Source organism: Felis catus, chromosome B1, assembly GCF_018350175.1.
Source record: "Felis catus isolate Fca126 chromosome B1, F.catus_Fca126_mat1.0, whole genome shotgun sequence".
NCBI classification, from domain to species: Eukaryota; Metazoa; Chordata; class Mammalia; order Carnivora; family Felidae; genus Felis; species Felis catus.
The window spans coordinates 121,293,161-121,319,716 of NC_058371.1; the positions used below are offsets into that span (position 1 = coordinate 121,293,161).

At 38.0% G+C, this 26,556-nt stretch overlaps 1 protein-coding gene across 2 annotated transcripts in view; it reads left to right on the forward strand.

Moving 5' to 3' along the window:
• EMCN (endomucin) overlaps window positions 1-26,556 on the forward strand; it is a 103,085-nt gene that overhangs the window by 58,896 nt on the left and 17,633 nt on the right. Inside the window, exons 5-8 of one of the 2 annotated variants that reach the window (XM_006930944.4) lie at window positions 8,734-8,772; window positions 20,582-20,674; window positions 21,151-21,204; window positions 23,140-23,235. In XM_006930944.4, the coding sequence (XP_006931006.2) occupies window positions 8,734-8,772; window positions 20,582-20,674; window positions 21,151-21,204; window positions 23,140-23,235 (282 nt within the window). The remainder of the gene's footprint in view (window positions 1-8,733; window positions 8,773-20,581; window positions 20,675-21,150; window positions 21,205-23,139; window positions 23,236-26,556) is intronic. The other variant, XM_003985140.5, reaches the window with a different exon arrangement.

The following is a 26,556-nucleotide window of genomic DNA, read 5'->3' on the forward strand; positions in this document are numbered from 1 at the left end:
GGCCATTGCTCCTTCATATGTAGAACATTTCCTTGTGGTAGTGTTTTGGCTTCTGTTAAGTAGAATCTATTTTGCAGGCAATATATGTCTGTAAGGTACCTTTAGCAGACCAAACCCCATCCATTTCATAATATGATTGTCCTGAATATAAACAAGAATAAAACTAAATATGCATCTGCAAAATGTATAGCAATTGAAGACTAAGCTCAAATTATCTGTATTCTGCACTAATACTCATTCAGTCACTGATTAGGAAAATGTCATTCAGGGACCATGGTTTATTAAAATTAGCACTTATACAGAAGTGTGTGGTCAGCCCCATGAGTCCATTAAGACTCCTAATTTTACTTTGATTTATGCAGTAAAATGCCCTATGCATCTCTGTTCTGGGGACTATTGTATTTATTTAGCTTCTAAACACAGTTTGAAGTGGCTTTCTTCCAAGTAGTTTAAAAAAAAATACACCCACAAAGCTATTTCTTGAAAAATAAGGCACCCTGGAAAGCAAGATAATTAAATAAAGGTATTTACTGCTACTCTTTGCATTTGCCATTTGATTAACCAGTTCCATACTAAATCCTTTAGATATTTTTTTTTACAAAACTCATTTTTGGGGTAGTCATTTCGCCTCAGGCCTCTCTTGTTTCTCAAGGTGCTTCCTGCTTAGTATGGAATCCATTTGCTGTAATGAGTTTGCACGCATTTCCATTTGCGCCTGATGAAACCAGGAGCTAGCCCAGATTCCCAGTTAGCAGAGAAATGTTCCCTTTCCATCTCTACCCATCACGCACATAAATATTCAAAATTAGCAAACCCAAGAGCCAGAGACAGGAGGAGAACCAAACAATCTACTGGTAAGAGAAGGTTGAACAGCTGAAGCTTTATCTTCCTCTTAAACATAGGGTAATGGATCCTTGGATAGTAACTATCAGGTAAAAGCACTGTGGGTACATCATCTGAAGTGTAGATTTGATTTCAAGTAAAGAAGAGTTAGTGAAATTTATTGCTTTACTCCCTAGAAAGGATGTAGATCAAAAAGAAGCAAATCCTCAAACCATTTATCTCTAATCATTTCCCATTCTCTTAAAGTTCTGTGTATTTCTCCTATGTTACTCTTTTATTCAACCTGGAGAAGACATGTTCCTGGAATTCCAGAACTTTTAAGATAGAAAGTATCACTAATTTAGTGTTCTGAATTTACAGTTAAATAAATGAGAGCCTGTTGAATTAGTTAATAAATTAGTTTATTCACTACAAGTCTATTAAAAGGCTTCTGTGCCTGGCATGCCTCTTAGTTTCTAGGGATGGCCGCCAGAAGGCCTTTGCATTCCTTGGCTTGTAGATGCACCCCTTTAATCTCTGCCTCTGTCTTCACATGGTCTTTTTCTCTGTGTATTCACATGCCTTCTCCTCCCTCTGTGTCTCCTCTTTCTGTCTGTGCATTTTCTTCTTTTTTATTTTCTGAGTGTTTAATGTTTTTATTATTTATTTTTGGGAGAGAGAGCAAGACAGAGTGTAAGCAGGAAAAGGAACAGAGAGAGAAGGAGACACAGAATCTGAAGCAGGGTCCAGGCTCTGAGCTCTCAGCACAGAGCCTGACGTGGACTCGAACTCATGAACTGCGAGATTGTGACCTGAGCCGAAGTCGGACCCTTAGTCGACTGAGCCACCCAGGCACCCCTGTGCATTCTCTTATACAGATGCCTGAAGTTATGAAGTTCCTTAACTTAATTACCACTGCAAAGACCTGTTCCAATAAGGTCCTATTCCCAGGTACTGGGTGCACATTCAGTTGGTTTCTGAGGAGAGAAGAGTAAAGGAAGAGGAAGATGGAGAGGAGAAAGCAACATAGGTGCTTTTCTTGCTGGTCATTTAATCACGTAGGTATCTGTAACCAGATTTAAAAGCAAGCACGGTACACGCTGCAAGAGATTGGCAAGGAAGGGAAAACTATTACTCTTTCTCTTGCTGGTGAATTCTCACTTGGCTGAGGAAAGAATGTGGATAAGATTATACGTAGAAGGCAGATCGAGATGGACAATATGCCAATACTTAACTCAGCGAAGGCAAGGACTTGGTCCAAATACCTCCAAGGGTTTTGCAGAGCCAGATTTTCTGCTACCACAGCATATACAGTATTACAGACTTAAAATCTGGCTTCTGTCAAGTAGAAATGAATAACATTTATAAGTCATCAGTAGGTTATTAAGGAAGAGCAATAACATTTACAAATAGTAACTAGTTTATCAAATATGTATCTTTCTTAGATAAATATAATTTATTCCAGTTTAGTATGGAGTTTATGTCTGCACCAAAACCAGAGATAATTGTACAATAACCAAATAGACATTTTAGATATACTGGTAGCTAAACATGAGAACAACCTACGCTCAAGCCCTGCTTTTTCAGGCACCACATCCGTCTTAAAATAAAAATTAAGCGGGGCGCCTGGGTGGCGCAGTCGGTTAAGCGTCCGACTTCAGCCAGGTCACGATCTCGCGGTCCGTGAGTTTGAGCCCCGAGTCAGGCTCTGGGCTGATGGCTCGGAGCCTGTAGCCTGTTTCCGAGTCTGTGTCTCCCTCTCTCTCTGCCCCTCCCCCGTTCATGCTCTGCCTCTCTCTGTCCCAAAAATAAATAAAAACATTGAAGAAAAAAAAAAAAATTAAAAAAAAAAAAATTAAGCTCTTTAATCATGCCAAGAGGAAGTTAGCTTATTGGTTATGAAGCATGACTCTGAAGTGCGATTGCTCAGGCTCAAATAATAGCACAATCATTTATTTGTACTATGGCCTTTGATAAGCCACTTAACTTCTCTGTGCCTCAGTTTCCTCATCTGCAAAAGAGCTAGAAGATCATAACCTTATAGGATTCTTGTGAAGATTAAAAGAGATAAAATACACAAAGCTTAAAACAATTTCTGGCAAGTAAACATAATCAATGTTAGCTATTATTTTATTAATAATAATCCTTATAAAGGCCAGGCAAAGTTGGTATTTATCACACCAGTTTCAAATAAGGAAATAGGTTCAGAAAGACTAAATGACTTGGCCATGGTTAAATTAAAAGAATTAAATTCAAACACTGTTTTTCTTGCCTCAAAACTCATAAACTCTTCACTATACCCTATTTGTTCTCATCATGACTATTTTATATGAAGTATATAAAGGTAGTAGAAAACAAGTAAGTTTATTTATTTATTTTGAGAGAGAGACCACATGCTAGTGGGGGAGAGGCATGGAGAGAGGGAGAGAGAGAATCCCAAGCAGGCTCTGTGCTGTCGGTGCAGAGCCTGACACGGGGCTCAGTCTCATGAACTGTGAGATCATGACCTGAGCTGAAATCAAGAGTTGGACGCTTCACCAACTGAGCCACCCAGGCACCCCACAATTTGCTTTTAATTGTGTGAATCATATGCTTGACAAGTAAGTGTTCACCAATTACAACACAAATCGGCTGATTGACTGGCCCAGAATATAAGCCTGTGATTCTAAGAAAGGTGGTTCACCCATCGGGCCAGATTTATTCTTGACCAGCTTTTTCATCCTGAGCTCCTCATTTGCATGTTCCTATTTCTTCTTCCTCTCTTCTTTCCTCCAATTGCTTATTCCGATTCTATACATCCATCAAGGGCCTCTACAAGATTTTAGCTCAGTATTTCCCACAATTTAATGAGTGTTATGAGATATGTAAACCATTTGCACTATTATTTATTAGCTTCCTTTAAACTGATGCACTTTTTGTTCTTAAATTTGCTTGAAAAGAAAACCATTGTAAATGAAAAATGTGTTTCATTAGGCATCAACAGTAGCTATAAAATCACTATAAAAACAATGTAAAGGGGCACCTGGGTGGTTCACTGGATTAAGCATCTGACTTTGGCTCAGGTAATGATCTCACGGTTCATGAGTTCATGTCCCACGTCAGGCTCTGTGCTGACAGCTCAGAGCCTGGAGCCTGCTTCAGATTCTGTGTCCCTCTCCTGCTCTGCCCCTCCCCTCTGGCACTCTGTCTCTCTCTCTCTCTCTTAAAAATAAATATTAAAACAAATTAAAAAACAAAACAAAATATAATTAAGTTTAGCTAGGTTTTGTTGCTTGCCAAAGGCTCTTTGTTTAAGGCTTTGGTCATTCTTGTTTAAAAAAAATAAATCAAGATAAGCACATGTTAGGTATCCATCACATATTTGCATTAAATTGTAATTTTGAAAGTTCCTCATTGAAATAACCAAATAAACTGAAAGAAAGCTGAAAAGCTAATAACATTCTCATTGAATGTTTCAATCTTATTTAATGTCACTTTCCAGTACTGCCTTATGGAATCTCATAAATGCTATGCATCTCATCCTTTGGAAACTATTAATTTATCAGATCACCCAGGCTCATTATTTCCTTAGGGAATTGCACCATTTACCTATGCCACTTATCTGGGAACTTAATCATAACATCTCTTACATGATATTTAATTAGTTTGTATTGTTTCACATGGGCAGATACAAGAGGAATTCTTAGGACAACAAAGTCTGAGTCATGCACAAGTCACGGTTTAGCCAAACCAGAAATACAAGTTAACACTTGGGGGTTGGGAGGGCTGACCTTCTGGGCAGTAGAAAACCCACGTATAACTTTGACTCCCCAAAAACTTAATTACTAATAGCCTACTGCTGACCTTACAAATAACATAAGTAGCCAATTAACACATGTATGTAATATGTATCATATACTGTATTCTTATAATAAAGTAACCTAAAGAAGAGAAGATGTTATTAAGAAAGTCATAAGGAAGGGCTCCTGGATGGCTCAGTCCGTTAAGCGTCTAACTTTGGCTCAGGTCATGATTTCGCAGTTCCTGAGTTTGAACCCCACGTTGGGCTGTGCTGACAGCTCAGAGCCTGGAGTCTGCTTTGGAGTTTGTGTCTCCCTCTTGCTCTCTGCCCCTCCCCCGTTCTAGTTCTGTCTCTCTCTCTCTCTCTCTCAAAAATAAATAAATTTTAAAAAATCATTAGGAAAAGAAAATACATTTATAGTCCTACACTGTACCAAAAAAAAAAAAAAAAATCCGTGTATAAGTAGACCCACACATTTCAAACCTGTGTTGATCTGGGGTCAACTCTAATGTCACATATAATGACTCAGCCAACGCTGTGCATAAGAAAATGATAAGGAAAACATGAATTGGGCATAGTAAATTATTTTTAAGCATATCAGTAAAGAATTATATATGGAATATATATGGGAATGTATCTTTTCTCCTTTCCTGTTAGTGACATTTTCTATGCATAACTATATACAGTTATATATGCATATATAGTTAGGAGCACAATATTCTTTATAAGAGATATTTAGCAAAGTTGTTTGTTGTTTTGCTGTTTAAGCTTTCTGTTTTAAAAACTAACTGAGTATAGTTTTCGATTAATGTGGATTTAAGTTTGAAAATTTAGAAGTTATCTTGCATTTCATAATACTTCCATTTCATAGAATAAAACTCAACTAAAGTTGCCAACCACTTTGACTAAGATTTTGGTCTTTACTAAATAGTTAAATTTGAGAGTAGCTTAATAGCATGCACTACACTCATTTGCTATCTGACTTTACTCACTTCACTATAGATCAGAGTTTAGATTTTTCTAAAAACATGTATTATGAAACTTACAAGTAAAACTCGGGAACAATTGTAAATGTCTTCACATTTCATGAATTCCCACTTTATCCGTGTTCTATAACATTCATCTTTATTAAACTTTTATGCCCACAGAACTGAATCCAAATTTGAAGTGCCGTATGAAAACACTTCATTACTTTCAAAATAATCTCTCTTTGATTTCATACAAAAAAAGGTATCTATTTTAGTTTTGATTAAATATTTAAGATCTGCAGAATTTGTTCCTCAAAAAAAAACAGCATATGCATTCATATATAAAAGTCTGAAAAAAAAAAAAAAAGAAAGTCTGGACCTCTTCGTACACTCAATATAAGGGTTTTGCACTGACATACGTTATTATTTTGATTCAGCTAAGCCTTAAGACATAGTTCATTTTCTATAAATGACACGTCCTTCTAAAATTATTATGCATTTCTGAAGGCTAATAAAAAAACTAAATACAGAACAATCAGGTTTTGTCTGATACAAGTTTAAATTTTTTTTCATTCTTAATGAAGTCTATCAGCAAGAAAGGTTATGACCTGATATTCATAGCAATAGGAACAAAGGGTTTTAATTGTCTTTGCATCCTAATCCTCTAGCAGCTGATAAATATTTTAACTGCATCTTCCAAATACAGCATTATGCCATGTTCAAAAGTATCTTAACTAGTTATCAAAAGCAAAAATTAATTACATAAATTTTCCATTCAAGGTGGGTTAGTGGATAGAAAAACTGTCTAATTTAGTAGAAGAGGATAGACATTAGAATGAACACACCTAATTTATAATCGTTGTCCCCACCTTGAGAAAGGAGTTTCACTTTTCTCAGCTAATATTTGTAGATCTGCAGAATGGTAATTGTCTGTCCCTTGCAGACATCAGCAAATAATATGTGGAACTAATCATAAGAGTATGCTTAATGGTAGCTATAGTTATCCAACTAGCAATTTTATTTTATTTTATTTTTCTATATATGAAGTTTATTGTCAAATTGGTTTCCATACAACACCCAGTGGTCATCCCAAAAGGTGCCCTCCTTAATACCCATCACCCACCCTCCCCTCCCTCCCACCCCCCATCAACCCTCAGTTTGTTCTCAGTTTTTAAGAGTCTCTTATGCTTTGGCTCTCTCCCACTCTAACCTCTTTTTTTTTTCCCTTCCTCTCCCCCATGGGTTTCTGTAAATTTCTCAGTATCCACCTAAGAGTGAAACCATATGGTATCTGTCTTTCTCTGTATGGCTTATTTCACTTAGCATCACACTCTCCAGTTCCATCCACGTTGCTACAAAGGGCCATATTTCATTCTTTCTCATTGCCACGTAGTACTCCATTGTGTATATAAACCACAATTTCTTGATCCATTCATCAGTTGATGGACATTTAGGCTCTTTCCATAATTTGGCTATTGTTGAGAGTGCTGTCCAACTGGCAATTTTAAATAACACATTCTTTTCCCTGAAAAATTGAATTCAGGTAAGTAGAATTTGTCTTATTTATTACTATTGTTATTTCCTATTCTCACTCACTCATTCCACGTTTTTACTAGAGACCTGGTGGTAGGTACTGAAATTGCGGCTCTGAATAAAACATGCCATCTCTGTCCTCCTGGAGTCATATTCAACTGACAGCAAGTACATTTTAAAAATGTCAATGTGGTAATAAAACGACTGTTGAGCAAACAAAGCCGAGTGGCGGAGTTTGAAGAGAAATAAGGAGTCCGCTTTAGGTGAGGTGGTTGGAGAAGACTTCTCTAAGTGGTGACATCTGAGCAGAGTCACGATAGATAGAAGGAAGCCAGAGCGTAGCCTGAGAGAACACCAAGGCACAGGGAAGAGTGAGCAGAGGAGCCCAAGGTAGGAAGAGCTCCATGATGTTATCTACCAATCAGGGTGAAACAGGGGGTCATGTCTTGTAAAGACTTACCATCCATAGTGAAAGGAATAAGGAGCCATTAGAGTAGTGAAGCTTAAATTTAAATAGATTTTTCTAGGTGGCTATTGCAGGTACTAGGGAGAGAGATCGGTGCTAGATGAACAGTAGCCAATTAAGTAATGAATATATTTGGAATATGTTTTGAAGCCAAAGCCCATAGGGGTGAGAAAAAGAGGAGAATCACGGAAGGCTACTACTTTTTGGCTTGTGCAGCTGGGGGACAATGTTACCATGCACTGAACCAAGAAAGTGGGGGAAGAGGAAGATATAAGGATCCCAGTCAAGAGTTCTCTTTTAAGCATGTTAAATTTGAGATGCTGATAGGCGGTCAAGTGAACACACAAAGGGGTCAAATGGATATTTTAAACTATCGCTATTGGGCTTCTGGTTATTTTAAAATCATTTTCTCTGTTTTTCTCTATTTTTCACATGACAGATTTTGTTCATGGTACATACACTCAAAGTTGTTGAAGTGATCTTTGATTGTAATTTTTTCAAGTAATTTTATTGTAGAAAGCTCATCTGAACTATGTTTATGTTAAAGGAATTCCCTGAGTTTGAGAGGTATCTGTCCAAACCTTCCTGAGTCTCTCTCAGGTCAGGAAATGCATCATCTCTTAGTGGGAATATGACACATGGCCATGTCACTCATTAAGCCCCGCCCAAAGGATTTGTAGTTGTCTGCATTTTCTTGGTTTATTGAGGATATGGAGTTGTACCAGATGCTCTAAAACAAGATTCAGCAAACTGTGGCCCACAGACGGGGTCTAGCACCCCACCTGTTTTTGTAAGTAAAGTTTCATTGGAACACAGCCATACCTACTTTTTAGGTGTTATGCATGACTGCATTCACACTACAACGGCAAGTTGAATACTTGCTACAGAGACTTATGACCCACAAAGCCTAAAATATTTACTATTTGGCCTTTTAAGAAGAAAAAATGGCTGACCTTCGCTCTAAAGTCTTTCTAACCAGGAACACCTTGTGATTTTATGATTCAAAGAAAAGTGCATCAGAAATGAAGTAGGATCTATATCCATTTACGACCTGTAACAATTGGGACAGTCAACATTTCCTTGTAGTGATTTTCTTTTCTTTTTTTCTTTTCTTTTCTTTTCTTTTCTTTTCTTTTCTTTTCTTTCTTTTCTTTTCTCTAAAGCTGAGAATCAGAGTTCAATCAAAACAACAGAAACACCAGGTAAGTTCATTTTCTCCTCTCTGAGAACATTCATGAGAAAGATCCCCAAAATGAGATTAAAGGAGATCAGTCAGTGTGAGGGCAGAGGAAATAGTACAAGAGAAAACATGACATGACAACTAACATGTTTAAGAGAACTTGTATTAAAAAAATAAATAATAAATAAAATGCAGATCAGAGTATAGGATGTGCCTGAGTGCCCTGTGGCCAGAGTGAGTGGAATCAGTCCTGGTAAATGCATGAAGCCTGTGCAAGAGTCCTCTGCCCAGAATCCGCTCTTCCCCGTCTGTTTCTGTGGTTGGCATGCCCTCTCCCAGAAGGATAGTATGTCTCTGTCTTCTCTGTGCTTCCCAACACAGCCTGATCCTGGCAGTCAGGGAGTTGATGTTACAAACCACAGTGAAGCCTAAAATATTATCACTCCAAGAAGTGCTCCTGTTTTGTTATCCTAAGTTTTAAAATGAGTAAATCTAGGACGATGGCGCAACAGAAACTGAAAAAGATTGTTGGGCAGAGGCAGATGGTACCATTGAACCCTTCTGTTGTGTTGAAATCGTAATTATTTGGGAGACTTTATCTTCCTACATCCCACCTCGTACTTTTATAAATGATAAAGCTCTTAGGTTCTCAATCTTGCTCACCTATGGTACGTATAAAAATGAGGAATATGTGAAATACACTTAGAAGATCATGTCACTTTTTTACGAAGCCAGAAAACTAAAGCTGTGAAAATTATGAGCGACTCCATTTTCAGAGCAAATGTACTAAATAATCATCATAGTCTACCTCCTGCATCATGTGTTCAAGGAACTCAAACCTGAAAGGATTATGCTGTTAACATTTGATTATTTATCTTCTACACAATATATCTCATGAATTCAGAAGTTATTTTTATATTAATTCTCTTTATTTTCCTGTGTCACTGTATTTTTTTAAATACTTACTTCCATTTGCATAGTCTAAAATGCACTAGAAAATGCACGGGGAAAAAACAAAGCAAAACAAAACATAAAAACAGTGCATCCATTGGCTGATGGTTTGCACTGTTCTGGAGAAGTCCTTCCTTTCTGCTTCATGGACTAGTTAACCAGGAGAAGTTACAGATGGAAGAGAATTGAGAAGCTGCCAAAATCATCAGTTCCCTTTAAGGAGGCACTGAAGAATCCTCTGAGAGATTAATTTACAAAATGCTAGCTTTAACTATAGTTGATTTTTAACTGGAATAGAAAGCCCACTTATACCATTTATAGTTTGAGCTATAGAAACTAGTTCTAAAACAGATAATAAACACATCATTGATTTGATCAGTGTACTAAAAAGAAATGAGACTAACTTTATAAACTATAAGAAAAGTCAGTCTTTAACTTCAAAGATATATGTTACAGGTAAAGACTAAGTCCAGACTCACTGAAAAAAAAGTCTAATGACAAGGTATTAATTATATATCTGTTGGCAACTATAATCATTTGTTTGTTCAATCATTTGTTATCAAAAGTGTTCAAATATCAAATTGTGAAACAGTTTGATCAAAAATTGTATGTAGATATAATGGCTAACATAATAAAAAAGATAGTTATAGTTACAGGGAAATTACTGATCAAGTTTGGAAGACATGAACATTCATTCAATTTAATAGAGAAAAGGCAATACGAGGTTGATTGTTGTGCTTAATGATGATAAGCATGAAGAATTCATGCTCCATGTCTGAAGAATTCATGCTCCATGTCTAAAGTGGGAAGGGAAGGTCAAACGTCAACTACCCACTGTAATATATATGGTAAGACCACAAATTTCGCATAATACTCTACTAAATACACAGAACCATATATTCAACCAACCACCACTAAGCTGGGCATTTAATAAATAGTCATTCTGTTCTATTAAGTGTAACACTAGCTAATAGTTGTGAGTGATACATGGAGCCTGCCATTAAGGGTTACCAACAAAGACTAATCAGCATAGTAAATAACTGTAATAATTTTAGTAGCCATATAGGTCTACAATGATGTGTCATAGACAAACTTCAAACTTCTTAACCGTATGTTAAGATTGGGGAGGGAGAAATTTTTTCCCCCTTTAGCTGTGGTTGTGTTATATATCAGATTTAGGAAAGCAGTTTAAGAAAGATGAGGAAAATGTGTAAGAAATGACCCCCTAGCTTCCAGATTATTCTGGCTACTCATTTCTCTAGCTCTGAGTTCAGAGCTAGCGAGGAGATGCAAAGAAAAAGTGATGCAGGGCTATCTACTCCATAGACACGTAGGAATTATGTAGCCATCACAACAATTTTAATCAATGATGGAATTCACTTTTCTTTAGCCTTATCACTTTTCCACAGACAAGCATAACTAATAATGTGTCCTTGAAAATGAAACTCTTGATTTCTTTGATATGAGACCTTAGATTTGAAGAAAAATGGACCAATATGCCTCAGTGTATGGGGAAATAAATAAGCCAGTTGCCTTCAACTTTCTGGAAAATACAACTATATTACTCAGGGTTCTCCAGAGAAACTATATATATCTATGTGTAAAGATTTATTGTATGGAATTGGCTCATGCATTTTGAAAGCTGAGAAGTCCCAAGATCTGCAGTCAGCAAGCTGGAAACCTAGAGACCCAAGAGAGAGCAATGCGTACGTTCAGTCCAAGGCCTGAGAACCAAGGAAGCCAATGGTTAAATTCCAGACTATAAGCCAGCGGTCTCAAGACCCAAAAACAGCCAATATTTTAGTTTGAGTCCAAATGCAGGGAAGACCAAGGTTCCAGCTCAAGGCAGTGAGGCAGGAAGAATTTGTTCTTTACTCCTTCCTTTTTTTTTAATGCTTTTATTTATTTTTTGTGTGAGAGAGAGAGCATGCAAGCAGGGGAGGGGAAGAGAGAGGGGGGACAGAGGACTCAAAGCAGGCTCCAAGTTGACAGGCTGACCACAGCAAGCCCAGTGTAGGGCTCAAACTCATGAACCACGAGATGATGACCTGAGCTAAAGTAGGACGCTCAACTGACTGAGCCACCCAGGCGCCCCACTCCTTATTTCTTACTGAGACTCAGCCAATTTATTCTATTCAGGCCTTCAACTGATTGGATGGAGAGCCATCGACATTGGAGAGCAGTCTGCTTTATTCAGTCTGCTAATCCACATGTTAATATCCTCAAAACTTCCATAGCACCTCCAGATTAGTGCTTGTCCAAATATCTGGGGACTCAGTGGCCAAGTCAACTTGACAAATAAAATTAATCGTTGCAGCAACATTCCCATAGTAGACAGTACAACTTGTGAAAGATCTCATTGTACCCATCTTCTTTACTTTCTTTTAGTGTGTTTCACAACTTCAACTGTGTTGTAGATGTTAATTTTGATGGAAAATTAGAAGCCAGAACAGACATGACAAATCCCACCCAACGTGACCACTGGCCTTTGAAAAGGAGGATACTCCCTCCTGGCATATTCATTGCGCTCAACACCCTATGTAATGTTTGAGAATTGGTTGCTGATCTCTAGGAATTCATATAATGTAAGCATTGATCATTCTATACAGAAAATTAGTTATCTGAGTATTCCAACTCTGAATGACAGAATCTTGGCACTATTGTTCAGTTAGAATCCACTTGAGCTAGAAAAATACATATAGCAAACCTAAAGGTTTATTGTTGTTTTTTTTAACCTGGAAATTGTATAATGTTTAAAAGATTGGTTGAGAATAAAAGAACTCACTAATGGGGTATGTCAATATTTATGTGGTAGGGTCTGCCATAAACTTTCACTTAAGAAATTGCATATATCTGGGTATAGCTAGGTGGTTTCTCCTCTAGTTTGGAAATCTGCTGAGTCTCCAAGAAGGGCTTGTGACTCTCTAGTCTACACAAGGTCAATAGGAACTCAGTCTCGACTGATTAGCCACCCAGCGTTTGCTTTAAAAACCAATACATTTCAATGTTACTACTAATGGTGTGTGCCTTATAAAATCTACAATGTGCTTTATTTAATATATTAGGAATAATTCTCTCTCCTTGTACGTATCTGCATAGTCTGGTTTGGCCCTTTGAAGGAAGGAGGTGTTTAATTTGTTTTGATGAGAAGAAGCTTGTCTTGATTGGAGCCTAAATTTAAGTAAACTATATTTTATGCAACGAAAATAGGAGACATGGACTTGTAACTCATTCCTGCTGAAATACTGTAGCAGGCAGCATAATCGTATTTAACAGCACAGACTCTAGAGCCTGCATTCAAATCCCGACTCTGCCACCTACTTGCTCTGTCATCTTGGGCAAATCACTTCATGTCTCTGGGCTTCAGTTTCCACTTTGTAAAATGAAAATATTTACAACACAATGATTGAATGAGTTAACATCTGTAAAACACTTAGAATAATTCCCACAACACATAGTGTCCCGAAAGGATTGGAAAATAAAAATCCTATTTAATATTTTAATGCCTATATTTTTTGAAAAGCTTACCCTCACATTCTCAGAAAGCATAGCACTGACATGGTTACATATTGTAAAGCCTCTCAGTGTTTTCAAGTCATATTATCCACATTGTAAATTTAAGGCAAGATGATGTATCTGTGCTGGGGGAAGGGTCAGAACATCCTAAACTTTTCAGAATGCGGAAAAAAGATGTCACTGGCCTCATCGATAATGGTTCCATTAACAAGTAAGATGAACTAAACTCACTTAAAATCCGTTGGTTACATGGTATAATGAGAAGAGAGAAGGAAGTTGTGAATCCTACTTGGTTTATTATGTCTTAGTTCTACTTACTGTCAGATGTGTTACCTTGTGTCTTAGAGCCACAGAATCTCTCATGTAGAAAGCACGAGATTAAAATTGTTTCAGAATAAGGTGCCTCATTCATTCTTTGTATATTATATAACTTTCTGGAAATTAATAACCATTCATATTCAAATCACAAAAAAATTCAGCCTCTTTCTTCAACATGTAATTCCAAAAACTTACCTGAGGTAAATAAATCTCCTTTCACAGTTATTACTGGGTTAAAAGATTCTGTTACCTCAGGTTAGTCACACCAATGGCCCAAAGCAAAGTGAAAGAGATTTGAGATAAAACTTTTTCTGCATTGCTTTAAGAGTACACCAAGGTTGGGGCGTTTGGGTGGCTTAGTGTGTTGAGCATCATCAGACTTCGGCTCAGGTCATGATCTCATGGTTCGTGAGTTCCAACCCTGCATAGGGCTTGCTGCTGTCAGTGCAGAGCCCATTTTGGGTCCTCTGTCCCCTTCTCTCTCTATCCCACCCCTGCTCATGCTCTCTCTCTCAAAAGAAAAAAAAAAACAAAAAAGAAAAGAAAAAAGAAACAAAGAAACATTAAAAAAAAAAAAAAGAGTATGCCAAGGTTAGAAAGGTAAAGTCTGATGAGAGCAGAAAACTTCCCCTTTGATATTTTGCCCATTCAGTAAACAGAGGGTGCCATTATAGGCAAAAATATGTTCTAGCTATGACAAAATCTGGATTGAAAGGAACTTTGACAAGAAACCAAAATCTTAAAGCTAGAAGAGATTTCAGGGATCATATCAGCATATTCCCCTCCCAAAACACAGAATGGTACCAGCCATACTCGCAGCATTTATTGCCTGCACCACTTATATGCCACTTACTTATAGAATAAGCCTTTTTTTTTTCCTCTGATAATGAAAGCCTAGAGTAGACTGTGCTTCCTTTTCCTGAGTTGAAGGATGCTCAGGGTCAGTTCTTCTAGGAGCACCAGAAACTGTGTTATGTTTGTTATTAACTCTTAAAAGGAGCTTGTTTGTTTCATCCATTTGCATTGGTTCTGATTTCTTATTTCTATCGTATTCACCTCATGGTATATATCATTGCTTAAGTTCCTCATATCGTTTTTGTTAAGAGTTAGCTCATAAGTAAAACTCAATAAGAAATGACAGAGTCTCTCTTATTTTGATCCCGGACATATTGTTCTGTCTTATTCTTTATTTCTTGTTTCACATCTATCAACTTTGGGCTGTGCTTCTCACCTCCTCTATTAGAATGTAAGCTCCTTAAAGGCAATAAATACCTCTTGTACTCCATAGTATTTCCTTCAATATCTCCTGTTAGACCCAGAGTAGCTGTCTACTTTTTTCTTATTGTAGAACAGATGAACATACTAATGACACAATTATTTTAAATATGTACCAGTCCAAATATTAAGATTCAAAAGGTATGCTCATTAATTCATTTTATCTTTAACAGTAGTCATTTCTACAAAAAAAAAATTGTTTATCCATAGAGCAAAGGCTTATGGACTGTACTTCCAGACACTGTTCTAACATTTGGGAGACACCAGTGAGCAAAATATTATCCTTGACCTCAAGGATCTTACTTAGAAGATGGTAAGTGTTATAAGAAAGAGAAAATGCACAGCAGTGTAGGAAGGAGGGATCATGAGTGCCGGAGAAGTGAAGAAAGATGGGGACCATTTCACAGTACTGAAAAATGTGGTCAAGGTGAGCTTTCCTGAAAAGACTTAAGTAAATACAAGGAAGTAAGAAAACCAATATGTAGAGGAAGAGGATAATGGCAGATCTAGAACTTGAGGAGAGGCCCAGTGTGTTTATGAACCTCTAGAGTTAGTGAGGTATGGGGGCAGGGGATTTGCCAGGCAGATTGCCTAGGATTTGGAGGATTATTGCAAGGGCTTTGGCTTTTTCCATAAGAGAAATGGGGAAACATTGGGGGTTCTGAGCAAAGTAGTGACATGGTCTGACTCATATTTTATAAATATAAATCTGAGAGCTAAGAAAAGACTGTCAGATGAAGCAAAAATACTTTGGTAGTTTTCCAGGAGAGAGATGGTGTTGGCTTGGACCAGCATAGTCACAGGGTAGGTGGCATGAAGTCTCCAAATTCTGCATATATTTTGGAGGTGAAACCAATAGATATATTCCTGGTGATCCTGCATGTGGGATAGGTTATAAAAGATGAGGCAAAAATAGCTGTGAGATCTTTGGCCTGAACCACTGGAAGGAATGATTGCCAGATGGGAAGGCTAAAGATAAAATTGAAGTTCAAGTTTGGACACGTGGAATTTAAGATGTTTATTATTTGCTGAATAAGAAGGTGGCTTTATGAATCTGGAGTTTAAGAATGAGGTCTGGAAATATAAATTAGGGGATCATTAGCATTGATATTGTATTTAAGCCTTGAAATTGAATGAGATCATCAAAGAAATTAGCATAGTTAGAGAGGAGAACTACGGACTAAGCCCTGGGACCCTCCAAGATCAAGTCAGATAAAGGAGGAACCAGCCAAAGAGACCAAGAAGATTAGCCCATAAGCTGTGCTCTACCAGAAGTCACATGAGGCAAAGGTGTTCAGGAGGAATGACTCATTGTGTCAAATGCTCAAAAGTTATTTTTTAAAATGAGACATGAATCCACCAAATTGCAATTTAAACACGTGTCCCAGTTATTTATAAATAATGGGAAACAATCATTCAATTCAATTAAGTTTAACTCCTTAGGTACTTCTTTAAGCGTAAAAAAGAAAGTGTTTGGAAAGAAGTAAAAAGAACTGTTTAGAAAATGTTTAGAAAGTTTAGAAAGCGTTTAGAAACATGCGCCCGCGTGGCTCAGTCGGTTAAGCGTGTGACTCTTGGTTTCGGCTTAGGTCATGATCTTACAGCTTAATGGTTTCAAGACATGCATCAGGCTCTGCGCTGGTGGTGTGGAACCTGCTTGGGATTCTCTCTCTCTGCCCCTCCCCCACTTGCACTGTCTCTGTCTCTCCCAAAATAAATAAATAAACTTAAAAATAAATTTTTAAAAAAAGCGTCTGGAAAGTTTAGAAAGTGTTTAGAAAGTGTTCAGAAAGAAGCAAAAAGAAGTGTTTAGAAAGAAGTGTAGGCAACATACAAGAAATAAAAAAAGAATATATAGCTGTATTTTCTTTCTCATATAGAATGTTTTATCCTCTGCTGCCACTCACACTTTTCTCCCGTTAATACCAATGTATCACATATACCCTCCTCTAAAAAGGCCATCAGGGACTCCTGCAGACCCAGTCTCTCCTCAGAGGAGTTTGCGGCTCCCAGGAACAGGCCTGTTAGACTCAGCCTAGGAGAGGCATGGCATCAGCAAGAACACAGCAATGAATTTCAGAAAGCAGGTGGGGAACCTGGGTCAATTACACTTCCTGTAGTTAGAGTTTTCTAAGGCTCATTCTCACTGCCACCACAGGTACGCTGAGATATCAGTAAGGCCTTCTGTCTTTAAAACGCCCAATGGTTCATCAGGTAATTGCTTTACAGCAAGGGCCAAATATATGCCACTGTCTGATGCCAGTGGGGTAAATTTGGATGCGCCTTGTTACAACAGACTTGGTTCTGAGGGTCTCTACCTCAAACAGCTTGTTCCAAGCATTGGCCTGAAGCTTGCAAACTATATTTAAATTATGACAGAACGTATCTGAAATTCAATAATCGTTACAATCACCAAAAGTCAGGGTCAAACAGTAAATCTATGTCATCTAAGAGCACTATATACTTCAGTTATTCCAGTTCCTGGGTAGAGAAAAGAAGCATCTAGAAACATGGAGGTATCCATAAAGTCTATTGCATATATTTTTACACTAAGAATTTTTTGAGAAAGTTAGACAAGTTGACTTTGGGTGAAAGGTACAACTCTTTAGAGGCCTAATCACAATATAATAAAAAATATATTATTATAAGATAATATAATATAATAATATAGCATATATCATATTATATTATGATATTATAATAATATTATATATAATATAAATATATTAGTATCAAGTACTCTTCTAAGCAATTTAAGTATAATTTTACTCATTTAACTTTTATAACACTATGATATAGAACTATTATAATCACCATTTGTGCATGTGGAAACTCAAGCACAAAGAGGTTAAATGACCTGGGGCACCTGTGTGGTCAGTTGAGCATCTAATTCTTGATTTCAGCTCAGATCATGATCCTGGGGTCATGGAATCAAGCCCCCACCTCGGGCTCTGTGCTGAAAGCATGGAGCCTGCTTGAGATTCTCTCCCTCTCTCTCTCTCTCTCTCTCTCTCTCTCTCTCTCTCTCTCTGCCCCTCCCCAGCTTGCACTCTCACCCTCACTCTCAAAATAAATAAATTTAAAAAGGGTGAGGGGGCACCTGGGTATCTCAGTTGGTTAAGCGTCAACTTCAGCCAAGGTCATGATCTCATGGTTCATGGGTTCGAGCCCCACATCTGGCTCTGCCTGACAGTGTGGGGTCTGCTTCAGATCCTGCCTCCCTCTCTCTCTGATCTGACTCTCCCCTGACCATGCTCTCTCTCTCTTTCAAAAATAAATAAACATTAAAAAAAAAGAGGTTAAGTGACTTGCCCAACATTCTCCAGGAAACCAGTTCTATAGTCAGATTTGAACCCATGTACTCTGGCTTCAGAAGCATGCTCTTAAATACTCCACTATACTTCTCTTGTACATCTTCTGCCAATGCTGCTTCAATAGTAATATAGGATAATAGAGTCTCAACAAAATCCACAGAGATTATCAGCTCTGAACACACCATGGATCCTTCTATCTTAGTCACAGAAAGAATTCCATTAGGCCCACAAGTTATGAATTAAGCCAAGAATAACAATTTCATCAATATGAGCATTCTAATAGGCTATCTCAAACCTGTAAGTTAATTGCCATAAGTGGGTCATGACCAATATTGTACATATTAAATAAAAGACAAGAGAAAACAAAACACCAGAAGGCACTGCACATTATTAGAGGTAAAGTGTGTGTGTGTGTGTGTGTGTGTGTGTGTGTGTGTGTGTGTGTAATTGCGTGTGTGTAGATGTACTGGTTTCAAAAATGATTTATTAACTGAACATTTCAGTTAAAAGAAAAACAAAAAATTTAAACTCTTTGTCCAAGGAGCCAATAAATTCTTCTTTCAAGAAGGGTTAACTCTTCTTGAAGGGTTAACCTATGGGTCATTAGCACTAAGAATTGGCACTGGACTATCAACATGTTTGAAGTAGGAAAGTTTGGAGTTTTATATAAACCACATAGGTTATATTTAGAATTATAGCCATTTAGCTTGTCTGTGAGAAGGTAGTAAGATAGGGGCACCTGGGTGTCTTTATTGGTTAAGCATCGGACTCTTGATTTTGGCTCAGGTCATCATTTCCGGGTTCATGAGACTGAGCCCCACGTTGGGCTCTGTGCTGACAGTGCAAAGCCTGCTTGGGATTCTGTCTCTCTCTCCCTCTCCCTCTGCTCTCACTCTCTCTCTCAAAATAAACATTCTTTTTTAAAAAAAGAGAGAAGGTGGTAAGATAAGATTTGGAGTCTTGAAAATTAAGCCTTGGGAAATCCCAGGTGAATTAATGCCATTGGTAATTTAATCAGCCATCTTGCTCTCTACCAACACAATCAAAAGAGCAACATTCTCACTAAAACACTTGACGCTGGAAAAAACAACTAAAAGTACCAAGGTTTCAGCTAGTTCCCAGTCTTTCATGAAGTACTTCTTTTTCTGCCTGTTTAGTGCACTAGTCTGACATTTTTCTTTGTTCTTATGGGCATATATCTAGCTTCCTCCCACAGATCCCTTGCATGGCAAGAACAGTACAGACTCTAAACATCATTCTTCCCCCACAGATGTCAAAAATGCATGAGCATGCAATGCACGATGGACTGTGGGTGGCAAAGAAAGAAGGATCCAAGGCAGTCACAGGCGATATCAATTTCTTTGGTGCAATTATACATGGCACCCATACTCCTAAGGGGGCCATAATTGTAAGAGATGCCTCTTGGTGCAGCCAAGCAGTCAGCTACATATCACTGCACACCCACTGTAGTTAGAGCTCCAGGTGGAGGATGGTGGGGGTTATGGCCTTCACACTGCCAGAACTTAAAATTTAGCAGCGAGACAAGCCAAGCAGGTGTGATAAAAAGAAATCCTTTTAAACTGCATTCTTTGAAAAATAATTCTTTTCCAAAATCATTCGAAATGCAAACTGTGCTTTATCCCAAATTCACAAGGATAGATGCTTTAAGTTTACGAAGCACTTAGGTATTTATATTTCCTTGCAACTTATTGAGATCGGTGGGTTTTGAATAATGCAACTTTATTTATAATTTTTGTTTCAGTCCTCCTGATTGAAGGTTGCAGATGTTGACTTAAGTAAACACATTAATGAGAATAATAATAAGTTAAAATTAATATTTCCTTTGGAAGAAAAGAGCATGGACGGTGGCAGAAATGCAACCAAGCAGCAGTTATTCTAAAGAAGGCACATAAATGTAAATAACTACTGAGCTTTACAAGTGCAAATGAAGGAATTTTCCTTGATATTTTCCCCAGCCAATCCTTCTAATCAAAGCCTCAACTGCAATCTTTTCTTCAAACACCAAGAAACACGATAAAATCTGAAGTCCTATGCATTTATGTCTATTTTAAGTACAGTGGGGGAAAAAAAAACACCATCCGCCAAAGTTGTAATATCTGAAATGTGAGTACTGTTTTTGAATAGATTCACATCCCACAAGAATTTCATGAAGCAGGTGATAAAGGCAGCAGCTTAGGAAAAGAGACTTGCTCAAGCTTTCTTGGCCAGTTCTCGAAGACGTGATGCTGACGCCCAGGTTTTGTGATTCCAAATTTAATCGTCTTTACAGGAAGAATAGATGAACTTATGATTAAGTGTACGGTTTGTATGTATCTTATTATTCAACAATAAACCATTTTCACGGGTCTTCAGAAATGCAAACTGTTTACAGCCACAAAGAAATTCAGTAAGAGGAACCAATACCCTCGTCTGACTGCATTTGTGATTTCCCTACAGTTAACACTCTATATCCAGAGACATCACCTTCTAATGCCAGTGCATTACCCTCAATATCAATAACAATTCCAGGAAACATCTCCCAGTTTCAAGGTATGACTTCTGTGTAATATGAGTGGAAGCTTGGTTACTTGATCTCTTCTCACCAAGAAAACCCTACAGTCTTTTTTAAAAAACTTTATTGAGGTATAATCGAAATACAAAACAAAACTGCAGGGACACAAGGAAACTTTGCAAGTGATAGATTTATCTATTACCTTGATTGTGATGATAGTTTCACAGGTATATACCTTTGTCCAAACTCATCAAGTTGTATACATTAACTCCCTACCAAACTTGATGTACAAAACAGAGCCCTTTCAGAATGAGATAGTTTTGTTTTTTTGTTTTTTTGTTTTTTGGTTTTTTTTTGGTTTGTTGTTGTTGTTTTCCGCTTGAAGCATCATACTTATAGATCACAGAGGCTTGCTTAAATGGGAGGAGAGGGTGGGTGGGGAAGGACTGGGAAAATGGCATAGCATACATTAACCAAAGGTGATTTATTTTTTTTTTCTTTCTTAAAATAATAGATACTGAGGATGCAAAAAATGCAAGCTCTTCTTCAGCCAGCCCCTCTTATTCCAGTGAGTAACGGACATATCTTCACTCACGGCGATAAATACGCAGAACGTTTGAATGTGACTGATAAAGGAGAGGATTCAATTATAGACAGCCTTTATCAACTTTACTGAACCTGCAATCCCATTATAATTCTATCTAACTGCTGCTCGCTTAAGAATTTCCTACTATTGAGTCTGTTTTTTTTTTTTTTAATTTTTTAATGTGTTTATTTTTGAAAGAGTGAGACTGCATGAGTTGGGGAAGGGCAGAGAGAGAGGGAGACGCAGAGTCTGAAGCAGACTCCAGGCTCCGAGCTGTCAGCACAGAGCCTGAAGCAGGGCTCCAACCCACAAACCGTGAGATCATGACCTGAGCTGAAGTCGGATGCTCAACTGACTGAGCCACCGAGGTGCCCCTTGAGTCTGGTTTTAATGAGCACACCCTTGGGATTTTTTCCTTACTTTAGTGCTCAGCAATTACCACCTAGGGTCAAGGTGAATTGATGAGACTAGTCTCAGATAAGCAAAAGTGCACAGGCAGAGGGGTCTATAAAAATGAATTGTTTATCTTCAGAGAACTCTACCTTAATGTTAAAAATGGCCTTTAAAGAAATGCCCCATTTTAGCAAAAACATATATATGTCATATAACACATGTGTATTCTAGGACTGAATAGAAAAAATCCATTAATTTCTCTAGAAATTAAGGATAAAGTGAATGTATATGAAACTGGATTAGAGGGGCGCCTGGGTGGCGCAGTCGGTTAAGCGTCTGACTTCAGCCAGGTCACGATCTTGCGGTCCGTGAGTTCGAGCCCCGCGTCAGGCTCTGGGCTGATGATGGCTCAGAGCCTGGAGCCTGTTTCCGATTCTGTGTCTCCCTCTCTCTCTGCCCCTCCCCTGTTCATGCTCTGTCTCTCTCTGTCCCAAAAATAAATAAAAAAAACGTTGGAAAAAAAAAAGAAACTGGATTAGAAAAGATTGTTTAATTTTAGGTAAAGCCATTCTATTCAATAAGTCAGCATTACACTTACTGACGTGCTAATTCGTGGCATCTTCATTTTGGGAGGCACCAATGATCTCACTCAAGGTCTAATATGAAACAAGCATTTAACCATAAAATTGGAAGTGTAAGCCATCCTACAAAAGAATTGGATAAATATAAGGAGTACATATGCAAGCAGCTAAGAATAACTAATTAAATAAGAACTATAACCTCTACATCTCTGGTTTATCCTCATGACAGCTGTCTTGGGAAATGACTGTCAGAACATAAGGCAGGTGCTAGAAACAAAGCAAAACAGCAAGACTCTCCTCTTAAAAACTCACCCTAACTTACTGTCACAACACCTCTCCCTTAAATGCATGACCACATCCACATACATCTCTCTTGGACCATGTGTTCACTTTTAGAAATCGATTCTGCTTTCCACTTATATCCACTTATGCTATTTTATGCTGTTTCTAGTTTTAAGATATCATTATGGAAAGATATTTGTGATATTTTAGGATGCCAACATTATGACTAGAGCAGTTCCAGTATGGGAGATATAGATGATGATGATAGACAGATAGAGAGATAATAGATGATAGATTAGTAACCTTATTATACAGTAGTAAAGAATATAATGTGTGAATGTGGGTCACACTATAGTCTAGAGGACATCTCCAGTCTTCCATTTGCTTCACTTCTCCGGTGTCTAACTAAGGTGAGGAACCAGCTCCCTTAGGTTTACAATTTTATTTCAAAAGGCTGCAAGACTGACATCAAGTGGATATGTCAGAAATGACAACTAGAGCAAAACCTTTGAATGAGATAAATCTTCTTTGCCTAAAATATAATATGTCTAATAGAGTGATGTTCGAAGAAGGAAGGATGCACGCATGCTTTTGCTCAGTAAACTACTTACTGTTAAATTCAACAGCCACGCTAATTGACAATGTCTTCAATACGTTTTAGGTATTATTCTGCCAGTGGTTATTGCTTTGATTGTGGTGACCCTTTCAGCATTTATTCTTGTGGGTTTGTATCGAATGTGCTGGAAGACCGACCCAGGTAGGTGACAGGGTTTTGTCTCATTTTGTTTCCTGAAAGATGAATATATATTCAGTCTAAACTTGAATTTAAACTCTTGAGGGGAGAGGAGGATTGCTGAAAGAAAATGCCATGTTGCTTGATCACAGAAATAGAAGAGAAGGGGCAGAGAAACCCATTGAACGCTGACGAATGTAAGGTGTGAGGATTTACTAGTGGCAGATATAATCAAATATGAACAGATTATTTTTAATGAAATAACCCCAGTTTTGTGAGTGGTCAGGGGATTATGGTAGTAAAGAAGGCATAAAATGACATCCCTTATCTGTAGTGAAGATTTTTGTCCACTTCCATGTGACAAAAAATAAAGGTAAGTATTGCTAAGGATTTAGTTGAGGGGCCCACAATCTCTCGAGGAGCGTTCTGTGACTTATTCATGGCTGGGGAAGACATCTTCCTTTTGATGAAGGTGTGTTCCATGACTGTGTGTTCTGCTAATTGACTCATCTCCTCAAGACCGAACACGATGGCAATTTTTCGTGAGACTTAAGTGTGACGATTCTTTATTATCCTCCTTCATCTCTCCAATAGCATTTAAGGTCCTTCCACTTTTCTTTAAAATGGCACGGCTATTCTTAACTGTAGAGAACAAACTGAGGATTGCTGGAAGGGAGGTGAGTGGGTGAGTAGGAGGAGGAATGGCATAGATGGGTGACAGGCATTAAGGAGGGCGCTTGTTGTGATGAGCACTGGATGTTGTATGCAAGTGATGAATCACTAAACTCTACTCCTGAAGTGAAAATAAATAAATAAATAGCACTGCTCTCTTTTATGTCGTCACTCTTTGTTTTTCTTTTTTTTTTTCTTTTTGCTACTTCATCTTTTTTTCCCTCTTCTTAAATACTTCTGGTTTCCATAATTGCATTATATTTTTATTTTTTTAATATTTTTTTATTTTAAAAGAGACTGAGATTTACAGAAAAGTCACAAAGATAGTTAAAGAGTTTCCCTACACCGCACACTCCATTTCCCTTATTATTAATATCTGACAGTAGTATTCTATGTTTGCCACAATTAATGAACCAATCAATGCATTGTTATTAACTAAATCCTTACTTCATTCAGATTTCCTAGTCTTTTTTCAGTCTGTCTCCTGTCCCAGACACTTGAGCTCTCTCGAACCCCTTTCAGTTCCCATGTTTCAGCAACCCCCTTTCTGTTGCCTTAAGCATAAACCTATCTTTCCATCCCAGACCTGAGCCCTGGTTGTCGAGTGGAGGGCCCTCATCCATGCTATTCCCTCTCCTAGAACACCTTGCTCACCACTTACCTTTTATGACATACCTGATCTGCAATTTATCCATAAAGACCTAGCTCAAACAGCCATTGAGTGTATCTTTCTATAACACGCCATCTCTTTAAGAGGAGTAGAGTGTTTCGTTACTTCTACTTGCACAGAATTTTGTAATATTATTCATCACATTATCGTACAGTTACTCCTCTATGTGCCTGCATCCACTGCAGGGTGGGTCTTTGTTGGGGCTGCCATAACAAAAATACCACGGTAGGGTGGTTTAAACAACAAACATTTCTCACAGTTCTAGAAGCTGAGAAGTCCGATCCAGGCATCCTCAGATTTGACGTCTGATGAGGGCACTCTCCCCGCTTTGTAGAAAGCCACCCTTTTACCGTGTCTTCACAAGGCAGAGGGGACAGGAGAGCTCTCTGGGATCTCTTTTATAAGGGCACAAATCCCCTTCATGAGGACTCCACCTTCCTGACCTAATGACCTTCCAAAGGCTCCACCTCCCAATACTATCCCATTGGGCATTAAGATTTAACAGATGAGTTTTAGGAGGACACAGACATTCAGTCCGTGACATCGGGCAAGCCCTCCAAGTCACAAACCACATATCGTTCACATTGCACTGTGTATAATACATAGCAGAGCCTTGCTTGCTGCTTGTTGACTTAAATTTTTAATTTTCAGTAAAATGGAACCTTCCCTTACCTCACTTCAATTCTAAATATTTTACTAACACAACGCTACCTAAGTCTCATATACTCTTAAAAAAGTAAGCATCAATTATTTTTATAAGATATGCAAGCCACACTATTCTGGGTTTACCCCCTTGAACAATGTGCTCCCAGGACACTAGTGGATGCTGCTCCTGAGCCCAATCCCTGACCATGTACCTCACGGAGAGTTCGGGGCCCAAGCGTGACAGTACGAGGCAAAGTTACGAAAAACAGTAGTGTTCATTATAGCTCTTATTGGAAAATAAGAAAAAAACAAAGAAATGCCTTTCCCTTTGGAAGTTAGCGAATAAACTTCTTAATAATGTCTGAAATATGTTTCCTTAGTTTCCAGAGGGGAAATAGCAATTTTATAAATCAGTTTAATTTCTCTAAGTTTCTAAAACACCAATACTATTTTATATGGGAAATCGACTATCCAGGTTGAAGCCTGTGGGTGTTGAGTAGGATAGGTAAAAAATTAATGTGCTAAATCCATTTGTAAAAATACCCGGTACTGAAAGACTGCTTTGCATAAGAAGATTTGCAACTAAGTTATTTGAAAAGTTGACATTTTCTATTAAAGAAATGAATTGGATGAATTGGATCATTCAGGGGAAAAAATGTACAAAATACCTATAGCTATGGAGAGTTATTCTTTTTTTTAACATTTATTTATTTTTGAGAGACAGAGAGAGAGAGAGAGAGAGAGACAGAGAGAGAGACAGAGAGAGAGCATGAGCGGGGGAGGGGCAGAGAGAGAGAAGGAGACAGAATCTGAAGCAGGCTGTAGGCTCTGAGCAAGCTGTCAGCACAGAGCCTGATGCAGGGCTTGAAGCCACAAACTGTGAGATCATAACCTGAGCCAAAGTCGGATGCTCAACCGACTGAGCCACCCAGGGGCCCCTGGAGAGTTATTTTGAAAGCATATAATACTTTATAACCAAGTTCGGTAATTGTACAATCAGCAAAATCTATGTGGTTATTGTTAACTGTGCTTTCCGAACAGACTTTTACAGCATTGTTATTAAATTAGCACCATTAAACACCCACAGTTCAACTCTCTTCAAGTGTGTGGGTTAGACTTCAAGTTCAGAAAATTTGTAAACATTCTCTGCTTTCTGGAAGACAACATGAATCAGAGATGTCGGTATAAAATTAAGCTTATCTGGATAATGTTGACAGTAGTCCGAGCTTTAACCTAAGTAAGAACAGCACATATGCAGAAGGTAGTCTGTTCATTCTGCTAATGAACCTGTATTACAGTATTCTAAGGGGGAAAAAAAGGCATAGAAAAAAATATCAACTCACTTTGAAGCAGGGCCA